The 13,218-nt window shown below is 33.6% G+C and overlaps 4 protein-coding genes across 4 annotated transcripts in view; 1 reads left to right on the top strand and 3 right to left on the bottom strand.

The window, feature by feature from the left end:
• LOC113394025 (DNA-directed RNA polymerase III subunit RPC8) overlaps positions 1-13,218 on the bottom strand; it is a 225,939-nt gene that overhangs the window by 12,858 nt on the left and 199,863 nt on the right. The gene's annotated exons all lie outside the window — the stretch shown is intronic.
• Positions 71-3,147, bottom strand: LOC113393889 (dynein intermediate chain 3, ciliary). Its single transcript, XM_026630997.2, has 11 exons — positions 2,933-3,147; positions 2,668-2,815; positions 2,336-2,591; positions 2,150-2,259; positions 1,922-2,073; positions 1,676-1,810; positions 1,524-1,605; positions 1,250-1,428; positions 1,046-1,178; positions 800-904; positions 71-274 (listed from the first exon to the last, which is right to left on the bottom strand). The coding sequence occupies exons 1-11, from the start codon at positions 3,145-3,147 to the stop codon at positions 71-73; spliced, it is 1,719 nt and encodes a 572-aa protein (XP_026486782.2).
• Positions 3,442-7,310, bottom strand: LOC113393888 (meiosis-specific with OB domain-containing protein-like). The gene is made up of 10 exons (XM_026630996.2): positions 7,064-7,310; positions 6,914-6,975; positions 6,536-6,689; positions 6,375-6,455; positions 6,189-6,282; positions 5,272-5,440; positions 5,057-5,060; positions 4,016-4,172; positions 3,788-3,890; positions 3,442-3,600 (listed from the first exon to the last, which is right to left on the bottom strand). The coding sequence occupies exons 1-10, from the start codon at positions 7,308-7,310 to the stop codon at positions 3,442-3,444; spliced, it is 1,230 nt and encodes a 409-aa protein (XP_026486781.2).
• LOC113393976 (DNA polymerase delta subunit 2) lies at positions 8,132-11,027 on the top strand. Its single transcript, XM_026631124.2, has 8 exons — positions 8,132-8,626; positions 8,715-8,836; positions 8,910-9,003; positions 9,238-9,389; positions 9,735-9,911; positions 10,034-10,105; positions 10,304-10,540; positions 10,909-11,027. Exons 1-8 carry the CDS (start codon positions 8,256-8,258, stop codon positions 11,019-11,021), a joined length of 1,338 nt encoding a protein of 445 aa, XP_026486909.2. The 5' UTR covers positions 8,132-8,255; the 3' UTR covers positions 11,022-11,027.

The following is a 13,218-nucleotide window of genomic DNA, read 5'->3' as shown; positions in this document are numbered from 1 at the left end:
CACTTTTGTTAATTTTTCGCCCAAGTAAATGGACCCGCTAGGACCCTGCACGAGTAGGCTGGCGGCGCGGTCACGCGGGCAGGGCGTGCTGGCGCGCCTGCAGCTCGGCGACGGCGAGGCAGTAGTCGGCGGCGGCGTCGCGCAGGTCGGCGTCGCGGCGCGCGGCGTCGTCGGGCGCGTGCGCGGCGCCGTCGCGCTCCTGGCGCATCTTCAGTCGCAGCTCGCGCATCCGAGCCTCCAGGATTCGTTCGCGCTTGTTTTCGCGTTCCAAGATCTGAGTGATTTTAGTGATCGTTTTTGCATTGAATATTGGTTATTTCTTTTTATAGGTCGAGTGCAATATTTTTTTAATTTTGACGCAATTAGCAAATAAACGGTCATATAAACTTTTAGACTCAAAAGTACAACTATACATTATTTTATTATGGATACAGTTTTTAAATTGCAGCCGATTTTATTCGGAGACTATTCACGTATCTATTGCAATCTAAAAATTAACTTAACGCTTAAATCAGCTTCTATTCGAATATTTTTCAATATAAACATTATATTGTTTTACTATATTTTAGTTTACTTGATTAAGCGTAAAGAAAATTATAAAAAATCGAATTCGCTTAGCATCGCTTTAATAGTGACTAATCGGAATTATATCTTAAGTACTAGTCGCTACTGCTGGTTAGTGATCTATTTTTTAATTGCATGCTTTATAAAGAGTAATAAATTTGCTACAAACTCGAATCTAATAGAAGAGTTATTGAATTGCAGTTAGTTATAAATCTAAATAATTCTATAAACTCACATGGGTCAGGAGTTGTTTGTCGTTTTTGTCCGCAGTACCAAGGTTTTGTGACAGCTCCGCTAGGTAGATGGTCCCTTTGCTACTACCGCAAGCTACCAAGAGTCCCTTACAAGCAATACAGATATAAAAATAAAAACGATTGTTATAAACAGTAGGGTTAACCATCCGAATTGGCATTTACGTGCTAGAAGAAGTAACATTATGTTAGAATGAAATAAGGTATATATTTAAAAAAAATAATGATACCCCTTCATGTGGTCGAAGGCGCAATAATGGTTCATCGCACAGCTGTGCAGTAACAATCGGTGCACTTCTTCTTCTCAGCAGATCCCAACAGGACAGGCACCCGTCCCATTGTGTCACTAGCAATAGTGAAAATCTGAAATTAAACTTTTTTTCACATTCATAAGTACACACACACACAACGATTAAAAACACAAGTTATATTGCCTTATAGGGTTCCATGCTCCATCAGTGAGCTTAGTTCGATGTGGATAAGTCCAAAGTATAGAAGATTCTCTGCAATCCTCACTCCATACGCGAGCTGTCCAGTCGCCAACTGTTAAGAAGTTCTTCAAAAATGTTGGATTTCTTTGTAATGCGTACACTGGTCCTAAATGTGCTTCGTACTAAAAATAGTACAATACTTCTTACTTTACTCAAAATTGACTTTTATTTTTTTTTATTTACACAAATAAAAAGTAATTTACTAAGTTATTCATACCTTAGAAGGCAGTTTTTCCAACGGTGTTTTTCCTTTGCGGTTACCCCCTATCACTAGTCCAGTTTCCGTTCCAACCATGAATCTGAATAATAGCATTTAGAATTATGTTCCTAAACTTCAGCCTAATTAAAAAGGAAAAGATGTAGAGATACCTCGTTGGAATGGTTGGTTCGTACTCAAGTGCGGAAATACCCAAAGCGTTTTCTACGCATTGAGTATCGTTATTCGTTCTAACGGCATCTATAATCATTGAGTCAGTTGGTTCATTCATATTTCTTATGTCCCACCTGTAACATTACAACTGTACCATCAGGAAAACGGGTAGTTAAGTCGTTATTTCTTACATATTGATTTTTGTCATCTTTATCTGTTAGTTATAAAATAATAATATACACAACCACTTGACGACTCCGTCAGGCGAAGCTGAAAAAAATTCTGCACACGTTTTTGAGTTAATGAAAAGAACGTTTCGTGCAAGATCTCTATGAGCAACGTGTGGTGGACAAAGTGCTATTGTTTCGCTGCCCTTTCTCATATCCCAGCAGCCAACCTGACAAAATAAATTAATTATTCAATATAGATGTTGGGTTGTCTAAAACCTATCTTAAGAATGTATTATAACATACTTGACCGTTCATCAAACCTCCTACAAGAATATGTTGATCGCGAGGATTGTATTGTAAATCCAACAGTGGTTGTGGTGGTGTTATTACTAACTCTGGAGCGTTGGCATTTTCTAGGAATCATTTAAATAAGATGTAAGTCAGTTACTTGGTGATTGTTTTATTCAAAATAGTTTATTTTAAATTTACCTATGTCCCAAATATACGAAAATTGAAGACTTCTGGCACATCTCATGAAATTAACATCTGCGTGTGCTGAGGCTAGCCGGGCACCGTCTGCCTGCCATGAGAGTGAACGAATTGGCCGTCTAGCAGAACCAGGCTCTCGGTATACGTTTACGGTGTGACAACTGCTTCGTTCCACAGGGGGTATAGAAGACAGCTCGGAGTAATATATTTGGTACATATCTACAGCGTTGTTTTGTAGTATATTATGTTCCATGCTCTAAAATATTTAGAAAAATATTTTCCTTTAATGAACCAATCTGAAATTATTCGATTTGCTATTGTACAATATTTACGTGTCCCAGATGCATAACAGCATGTATGTATGCATCGTCCTTTTCAATTTTCCTTCGATATCTCTGGGCAGCTTCAGGGTCGTTAGTATTTATATCTTTAGGCCAGCCGCCTTCTACGTGATTTACACCTGAACTTGTGTATTCGGCTCTAAAAATACAAACACTATTTTGTAATACATATGTACATGCAATTACAATTTCAACTCTATAGCGAGGATCGACTATTCGAGATGAGGATTTTAATTAAAGTAATAATAATTCTTACCTCACAGAGTTAACCCAATGTTCTGACATAGTGCCAGTGTTCTGAATGCTAACATTAACAGGATTTCGAAGAATGTAGTTTTTATACATAGCTGAATTAGGAGGTATGTTAACATTCAACTCTGGACCATGATCGGTGAACAGTGTTTGTCTTCCAAAACATTTTCTTCGTTTCGTATATTCGTATGTGATTTCACTTTTATCCGTCTTTTCCATTGCTTACCGTTTATTTGTTAACAATATTTCTTATAGATAGATACCATAAGCAAGGGATTTCCATGGAAAGGTTTGATCGATAAACGAACGCTATGGCGATATTTTTAGAAGGTACAGTGTTACTAGGCGTCCGTTATTAAGCTTTTGATTGTTTAAAAACTGTATTCGAAATTGCCCAAGATAGATATATACCTAATGGGAATATATTTTTTATCAAGTAGGTAAATTAAAAAAAAGTTATGTTATGAATTGTTTTATTAAAGAAAAAATTAATTAACCGGATCGATGAAAAAATCAGTACAAAGGTATTGGATCGGCAGGTGACGCTTTCCGAAGGGTCAATATAACGAGACGCGGCGGAGTCACCGCGACCTTAGCGCTGCATTGCTCCAAGAGGAACATCCAACGAATGGCTGCTCTCTCTTCTGTTGACATTGCCTTTAACTGTTCTACCTACATTTTAACAAAAACATTTGAATGGTTATAAGGAACGAAACAACAACTGAGCACATACAAGTTAAAAATCTTAAATAGGAATACTATAATTTTTTCAGTTCACTGTTCACTATATAGGTACCTTACTTCATGTAATAAAAAAGTTTTATAAAAAAATTACAATAACAAAACTTTGTCTTCTCACCGAGTACCCGAATGCGCCTTCCAACACTTTAACAGGTAATCGTGCATTAAGCTCGCCCGTGTGGTCTGCGAAGCGTACTCTCAATTCATCTAAATTTCCTTCTCTGTGGATTTTTTTTTTATATTAGTCATTATATTTTATATATATAACACACAAAGTATATCAATCATTATAACATTTTCTATGAATTTAATTGTTAAAGTTTTACAATGAGAATAAGTTACTTACGTGTTTACAATTTCATCCAAATCAACATGTGTTAGTATTGCGTGTAGTGCAGCGCAAAATGGAACTCCAGACTTAAGACGATCCTGTATTTGTGACACGGAGGCAGTACACGCACGTTCACCGCTCCAAGCTGCCCAGGTAGCGGCTTCCCCGCCGCCTTGGAAAATGAATGAATTGAAATAATTTATTTTTTCTGTGGAGTACAAAAATAATTATTATCACCTATATCTGCGGAGACTAGTGCCTTTAAAAGGTAGATCCTTTATATAATGTCCATATAATATTATTTGAACGATCATAAACATATATATTCGATCCAATATTGCATGATGTTATTTTGTATTATTATTTATAAATATATTTTTTTGACAAAAAGATATATTTATTTTTATTCACTATAATCAATCAACTAGAATACAAGAATCTTACCTGAAGATCGCAAACTCAAACACCAATCTGTTCGAACTCCAAGTGTATTCGACACACCGCGTTGGAGCAGCGTGGTGGAATAGGAGAGGTTGAATTTAATTTTACATTGATTATTATTCTACAATATTTATTTCTTGGTCGGTATTTTTTTGTAAATAGAGTAATGGTAAGGTTAATCCACGAGACTACTATTGCATATTTTGGAATATTGGGTTAGTTTATTCGGTTATCGTATTGATTCTAAAAATAAATTATTAGAGCAACATGTGATGTAATATCTAAGGCAACGTGAATTAAACTATACATGGACTCCGAGCCATGTCGATCACTGGTCGATATGACACGAGACTAAGTCATGGATTGAGTTTCTCGAATACAAACTTTCCCCTCGGAAGTTAGTGGGGCGCGTCTTCGTGTATTGAACTAACTATAGATAAACTTCAAATTTAATTAATTCACTATACATAAAAAAATGTTTCTACTAAATCACCAATTTAAATTGATGGCTCTACATCAGTTAAGATAGCGACCGTTAGATATCGTTAAAAAACGAAACACATGAAGAAAGACAAAATATACCTAAAGTTGTCATCAAATTCTGTTGCTCGGTACGTGTCTTCATATTAGTAGTCATCTCATTAGAGCGTGATAAAAGTAATGCCATGGATAACATTATCTATAATAGCCTACCTATAATTGAAGTTCAAGTAAATGTATTGTGAAATGTAAACTTTAAGTGTAATGACTTTCTTACAGTTCGTTCGACTCAATATTTACGAAATCGGAACAAAATGTGTGATCTACTCAGTGGTCTGGCCGTATAATGCAGGAGACTGACTGCGCACGTGCAGCCGCAGCGCCTCGGCCTCGGGCGCGTGCGGCTGGTGCGTGAGCACGCTGCGCGCGCCCGCCTGCAGACGCAGCGCGCGCGCGCGCCGGCACACGCGCGCGTCCGCCACGAACAGCACGCTCTCCGACGCCCGCCACGCCTCCGCTCTGCACACGCCGCCACCGGGCGTCATGTTACACTCGCACGGCTAGTCAGCGTAGTAAAGGAACCCTACCGCCGTGCTAACGGCCGCAAGTTCGATCCCGCATGATTAAAAAATGCTTATAATGAGAGATAGTAGTTACTCGAATATATTTTTTTTTATTTTTTATATATTTACAGCATCTCAATCAAATTTGTTAAAATAAGTAATAATAATATTTAAATATTTAATTAATAAATATGTAAGTGTAAATTTAATATCAAAGACAGTTTAAAGATGACTTGACAGAGTTACGCAGTGCGTACAATAGAAATATTTAAAATGCACTAGATGTTTATACTTTTGGTTTTATATCATTAGCAGCCTGTAAATTTCTCACTGCTGGGCAGACTCCTCTCCCTTTGAGGAGAAGGTTTGGAGCATATTCCACCACGCTGCTCCAATGCGGGTTGGTGGAATACACATGTGGGAGAATTTCGTTGAAATTAGATACATGCAGGTTTCCTCACGATGTTTTCCTTCACCGCCGAGCACGAGATGAATTATAAACACAAATTAAGCACATGAAAATTCAGTGGTGCCTGCCTGGGTTGAACCCAAAATAATCGGTTAAGATGCACGCGTTCTAACCACTGGGCCATCTCGGCTCAGCTCAGTAGCTGGTATACAGATAATATTTAAATTAAGCTTAAACTACCTACGGGATGTTATGTGATTCTTATGTATAAATATTATAATGTAATAACTACTACCTTTGAATGGTATCAATATCAAAAATATCAAGAATAAGCGAAGCGGGGGTCGTGTTGTCAATAATTTCAATAGATCGGACTGACATTTCTGCACCTACAACAAAATAGAATTCCAATTTTAGAAATTAATTTGTCCATCAAAACTCCACATATTAACTATCCTTATGATAAGGAAAGTTGATTTACCGGTTTTAGTTTTAATTGTCTTCACAGGTTTTACAGACTTAACCACAACGAGTAAATCTACGTACACGTCACCATTTTGTTCTGCAATAAGTACAATTTAAATTTTAGCAATAAAACTGAATGTACAAAATTAAAATTAAAAGTAAAGCGTAAAATTTTACCCTGGAATTTAACAACTTCTGAAAGTCCGCAATATCCAGCGCTAGGTTTTGTAGGAATATGCAAAAGCGGTAAGTACATTCCGATTGTGTCTCCATCAAATATGCTTACTTCAGATTGGCCTTCATTGAGTGAGAGATAAAAAGGAGAACTCACCTTAAAATATCAAATCTATATGTAAGTTAATTTCATGTCTGGCTTATTCGTTAATTAAGGACTTGAATAAATGATTTAATTTCTATACACTTTACAAATAATTTCGATAGTTATTTGAACTTGTTCGTCGATTTAATCGTTATTAAAACATTTATACACATGAGCTTACAACGATTTCATGTAATATTAAAACTTATTAAAACATTAGGAATACATATACAAACCTGAGGTCGATATGTCTCATTATTTCCATTTTTAACACAAATTTTAGGAGACGATATTTCCACTAAAAATTAAGAATTTCGAGTTGGATCAGATATTCTTGATAAAACTATATAAAAAACGAATAACGGATTAATTAATTATATTATTACCGACGTCACCAACAAGATATCTCTCGTAAAAAGTTATAACAAAATATTCAGATCCCCATACGTCAACATTAATAGTATCGATATCAGAATCCCGTAATGTAAAAGACATAACCCCTCGTGTTTCACCATTTTTTTTCTTAGAACCTATTGTGCGAGGACTATTTTTAGCTATTATAATACCAATGATTAAAGCATTTTTTATATTAATATTTAAATTATTAAGGCACACTTTTTGGACACCCGCCATGTTTTCAATTTCCCGCCAAATTCATAAAAAGTAGCATTTGGTTTATATTCTTTGTCACAGATTACACGTGATAGATATTCGTGCCTAATCAATATTTGTACTGAGTCGATTTGTGAGAATCAATCAATCAATTAAATCGATCTTAACACTGGACTTTTGTTCCAACACTGCTGTACTTATTTTTAAAGGCAAAAATAAAAACCCCAATGAAACCACTTCTCAAGTACAGTTACTCATTATTATTAGTGATTTTTACGAAGTAGCCACTCCTCCTACAACACCAAATACTGTGATGCGCTGTGTTTATCTTCATCAGACAGCAAAAATAAGTTGCCCAATTTTTAGGATGATCGATGGATTGTACAATTTTTGGTTGCCGATCATTTCATCTTATATCTTGAACCTAAAACTGAAACAGAAACTCCCCTATTATACTCTTATATTTCCAAATACATTAGAAAAAATGTGGATTTAAAATATATATTTTTTTTTCAAGTAATAGACTTTTTGTAATATAGGTCATGTACGCTTTTTATCATTTTTATTTTACCTTATCCTATTTGTGACATTGAAATAATAAAACATATTGTTTAATAATAAGAAATAAAGACTTTTTTGGTGTTGTTATATTGGTACAGGGGGACCCTTTCTAATAGTAGTAACATTTAGTGCATAATGGAATTAGTGACAAGTGATAGCTACAGTAGTCGTAATATGGTTTATCAAAATGTATAAGTATGCATTCACGATCACAATCACTATGCTATGATAACTTGTCACTACGCCTTGTCCCTGACACTGACAAACGTTTGCGTTGAAATTCGGCGGCAATGACAAAGTAAAGTACTGCGATTTGGAAATTAATTTATTACTTTGAAGCATTAAAAATAAATTTCCGTGCCTTGTGTGTTTTGAATTAAAAATATTTTACTAATAATATTCAATATGTTGTTTAAAGTTGACTCTAACCGATCTGCAGTCACAAATAATGAAAATAATGAATTTGAAGTACTCGATGTAGAAAGACGCACTGTAAATTATGTAGATTGTTCTAAACGATTTTATCAGGTATCTCGAGATTTTTCTCAACAATACGCCCACATATATTCAGCAAGATTAAATACCTTTAGAAATATATTGATTCCAATAGTAAAAAAAAGATGGTCTGACAAGTACAAAATATTAAAGTTGTGTGAATTACGCGATAAAGGCACAACATGCATCATAATGGGGACACTTTTCAAATTACAAGAATTAAAGCCGAGTATTTTGAGGGAGCTCTCAGATCAGCTTGAAATATTACCTCAACCAGCTAAGTTTGTATTACATAAAATCTAAATACTGTCCGCAATCTAATGTTTTGTTTATTTTGTAATGTAATATTTTTTTGTTTTACCAATACAGAACTCATTTTGTCCATGATACGGATACTTTAGTATTGGAAGATGAACTACAAAGAATAAAACTGTCTGGTGATTGTATTGATGTTAACAAAGTAGTAACAGGTGTTGTCACTGCACTACTAGGTAATAACAAGCATTTTACTAAAGTAATAATAAAAATATTAAATTATATTACAATTATCATTACAATTTACAGGAAGTGAGGATGAAGATGGAATTTTTACAGTTAAAGATGTGTGCTGGGCTGGCTGTTGTATACAAAAACCATTGCCAAACTTAAATGATGATAGGTGCAGTATCTAATAATATTTATTCAAAGACTAAACGTTTTTATACCTGAAAATTAAAAAATGCATTACTAATGACTTGAAAATATCTTACTAAATAAACCATAATTGTTCATAATACTATTGACTAATTCTGATTCTCAGTTATTTTTCAAGGTGTTCGATGGTAGTAGGAAAGATATACTATAATAGTTTTTAAATGATTATTAAAGTGATAGGAAGCTTTTTAATTTTTAGGTACATAGTTTTTATGTCAGGTCTTAATCTTGCATCCAAAACTGGAAATCATTTGTTTTCATTAAACTTGTTATTGGAATGGCTATCTGGGTTTTGTGGCACTTCAGAATATCAGGAGGAGATTTCTAAAGTGGTCAGAGTTGTTATAGCAGGTAATTATGTATACCATTTTTATTCTCAATAATAATATCCTTTACCCAATTCCTTTCTTTGCCCTTCTTTAATCCTCAAAAGATCTTACCTGGAGCTGTAAGTTATTAGGCCAACTTTACATGCTTCATAGTTTACTTATTCTACTTTTGTAAATTTTCTATAGTGAGTGCAATAAAGACTAAATTAATAATAATAATCAACTGTCTTATTTATGGTATTAACCAATAATAATATTATAAATGTGAAAGCAACTCTGTCTGCCTGTCTGTTGCTCTTTTATGGCCAATGTTTTGATGCAAATGAAGAAAAGCAATGAAAGCAAATTCATTTTTTTTTGTATATAGGTGGGATATATGCAAATCAATCAAATGAATCAATACTTAATGAATCTGATGTAATAGCTGCTTCAGAGGTGGTAGATTCTTTTGCTGCTGCTGTCAGTGCAGTTGTACCTTTGGATCTAATGCCTGGTTGTAAGGATCCTGCTGGGATTATGTTACCTCAAAAACCATTTCACTATTGTAAGTTTTGCACTTTAGATAAGGAGAATATCATTATTTATTTCAGCTTTAAAGTTCATTTTATAGTGATTTTACTTAATTTGCTTAAAATATTTTTCATTTTTGAAAATTTAATCTTTCAGGTTTATTTCCAAAAGCAGTGGAATATAAATCATTTAATCGTGTTTCTAATCCTTATGAGTGTGATATTGGAGGTATGTACAACATTTATTTATAAAATATTGTAGATATCATAAAAAGTCAATAACTGCTCAAAATATATTTTATATATTGTTCATATAAACCATGTTGAAGATTAAGTATGTATTAGTTTAAAATTGATCAATAGTGACAATTATTATTGTGACAATTTATAGTGGGATTTTGTATGTAATTTGAAAAAATATTTTCAGGGTTTGTATGCTTGGGAACGTCTGGTGAGCCTGTAACAGATGTAATGCGGTATAGCAAGCTTGACAAACCTTTAGATGTCATGAAAAAAACATTAGAGTGGCGTCATGTAGCTCCAACATGTCCAGACACAGTCCCGTGCACCCCATGCTTAGACACTGACCCTTTCACTATTTACAATTGTCCTGCAATATATTTCAATGGAAATTGTGATGAATTCTCAACTGAACTTTTTACAGGTATTTATAGACATATTTGGTAGAGTGGACATATTATTTTATAAAACATTTCGATGTCAGTTTAATAGTTCCGAAATGGTTGTTTAGCTCAACATTAAACAGCTTTTATAACATTGAGCAAGTTTCAAGGTTCAAGCATAGGAGAGGCAATTAGCTGGGGGTGAAAATCGGAATATTTTTCATATAAAAAGTCAAGCTTAAACAAATAAAACTAATAAGTGTTGGTTTATGTGATACTATAATTGAAAAAAATATATATAACTTGTACCTACCTACTATATACATGTGTAATGTTTATCCTAGATTTATTTATTCTATCTTGGTAATTTAGAATTGTGTTATGATAAAATAAAAAATATATTTTTTAGGAGATGACCAACAATCAATCAGATTGGTATGTATTCCTAACTTTTGTGAAACGAAAACAGTAGCTTTTGTTAATCTAAAGAACTTGGAATGCTACAGTATGGTATTTGACTGATAATAATTATGTTTAACCGAATACAACAATATCAGGAACTTTTGAAGAAAAGAGGTTTTTGCGAAGTATAATATAACAAATTTAGAATAAATAAAATGATGTGGCATGAGAGCATTTTTTTTTATATATATTTCTTATTATTTTAGAATTCAGATTTAATAATGTTTTTATATCATATTGTACAACGAGCGAAGGTAGTGCTTTATATTATTGCTTTCGGTGTAATATAATATCACAATTCAATCTGCTTTAATTATTAAAATCTATCCCATTTTGTTTTGTTCATTCCTTTTTTTTTTGTCGCTACTCCGCTTTCTTCGAAAGGTTAAGTTAAACTTTTACTATTTTATTATATGCCATTGTTATGAAAATCAAAACATACTTTATTCAAGTCAGCTTTTGTGAGCACTAGATAGATAGATAGATATATATTATAGATATTAGAGTATATGATAGATATTTTCGCAAATTCATTTTTTTTTTTTTTAAATAAATATTGGACAACATCACATACATTACACTGATCCCAATGTAAGTAGCTAAAGTACTTGTGTTATGGAGAATCAGAAATAACGACGGTACCACATACACCCAGACCCAAGACAATAAAGAAGACAAAAACTAATGACCTTTTTCTACATCGACTCGGCCGGGAATCGAACCCGCGACCTCGGAGTGACGTACCCATGAAAACCGGTGTACACACTACTCGACCACGGAGGTCGTAATATAACATTAATAGAATTTAATAAAATATTTAAAATGAAATCACTTTATAATAATACAAAATTAAAGTTTAGTGACTGGGCTACTGTTGGTATATATAAAAGTAGAAATAAATTATACGACCTATATAATATGAAGCAGTGGAATCGAAATGTAGCCTTTCTAGAACACGTCAATAAATATTTCAATATTTTTAAAACAGTATGCATTTATGCTGTATTTATACATAAAGAACAAAATCTTGAATTCCGATGATAGAATGAAGGCCACATGGGATGTTATTGGTAGTGTTTGTGGAAAACCTAAAAAGGAAATCAAACAAATCAAATTGAACACAGATTGTAGATACACAAATTCTGAATTGTAAGTTGCAAATTTATTTGAAATATTTTTTAATCACATACCTATTAAATAATAATGTTTCCAAATGCGTTATTGATTTTTCATTTGAAAAAGTTTCTGCAATAGATATCATAAAAGAATTTTAACCCTCAATATTAAAAAACTAATGACATATGGGGCATTTCGTTAAAATTTATTAATAACATCGTATATGATATTGCTCCGTATATAGCAGTAATTTTTAACAAGAGTTTGGACACGGATTCATTTCCTAACTTGTTAAAATGTAGTAAAGTTTTACCACTTTTTAAGACTGAAAACAGAAACGATCCCAGTAATTACAGGCCTATTTCAATACTGTCATCTTTAAGTAAAATATTCGAAAAAAATATTTTAAATCAACTTCTCGTCAAATACGGTACAAATACTATTTTTCATAGTGAGCAATTCGGTTGCACAAGAGGTCGCTCCACAATTGCGGGAATGACACTTCTCAAACGTATTTACAATGCTTGGGAAAAATCACAGAATGCTATTGGAGTATTCTGTGATTTGTCTAAAGCATTTGATTGTGCAGAACACGAGACGCTTCTCTATAATCTCAAATACTACGGTATTAAGGGTAAAGATCTTTATCTCATTGCTTCATACTTAAGTCAAAGAGGCCACCAAGTTTGCATCAATGGAATAATGTCTTTTGGTTCTACTTTAAAAATGGGTATTCCGCAAGGACCAATTTTGGGGCATTTTTTATTTTTTCTAGTATAAATAAATTATTTTTCTTTCTATGTTAAAGGTTTTTGTGATATAGTGTTGTTTGCTGATGATACTTCACTGATTTTTAAGGTCGACAGGAAAAAAACTGACTATGACGATTTGAACGGTGCATTACCACAGATACACGATTTTGATGGTTTCGATTGCTCAAAAAACAAAATGTGTAGTTTTTACCCTGCCAAATGTTAGAAACCAAAATTATAAAAATAATATAATCTTTAAAAGGTGGCCGTCTTGATGTAGCCGATACTACGGTGTTTTTAGGAACAGCATTGGATTCCAAAATTCAGTGGAGTTCCCATTTATCGTTCCTGACAGGAAGACTCAGCTCCGCACCAAACGCGGCCAGAAA

This window comes from Vanessa tameamea, chromosome 16 (assembly GCF_037043105.1).
Source record: "Vanessa tameamea isolate UH-Manoa-2023 chromosome 16, ilVanTame1 primary haplotype, whole genome shotgun sequence".
Classification (NCBI taxonomy): domain Eukaryota; kingdom Metazoa; phylum Arthropoda; class Insecta; order Lepidoptera; family Nymphalidae; genus Vanessa; species Vanessa tameamea.
Note: the sequence above shows the minus strand (reverse complement) of the source record. Positions and strands in the feature narration are given on the sequence as shown.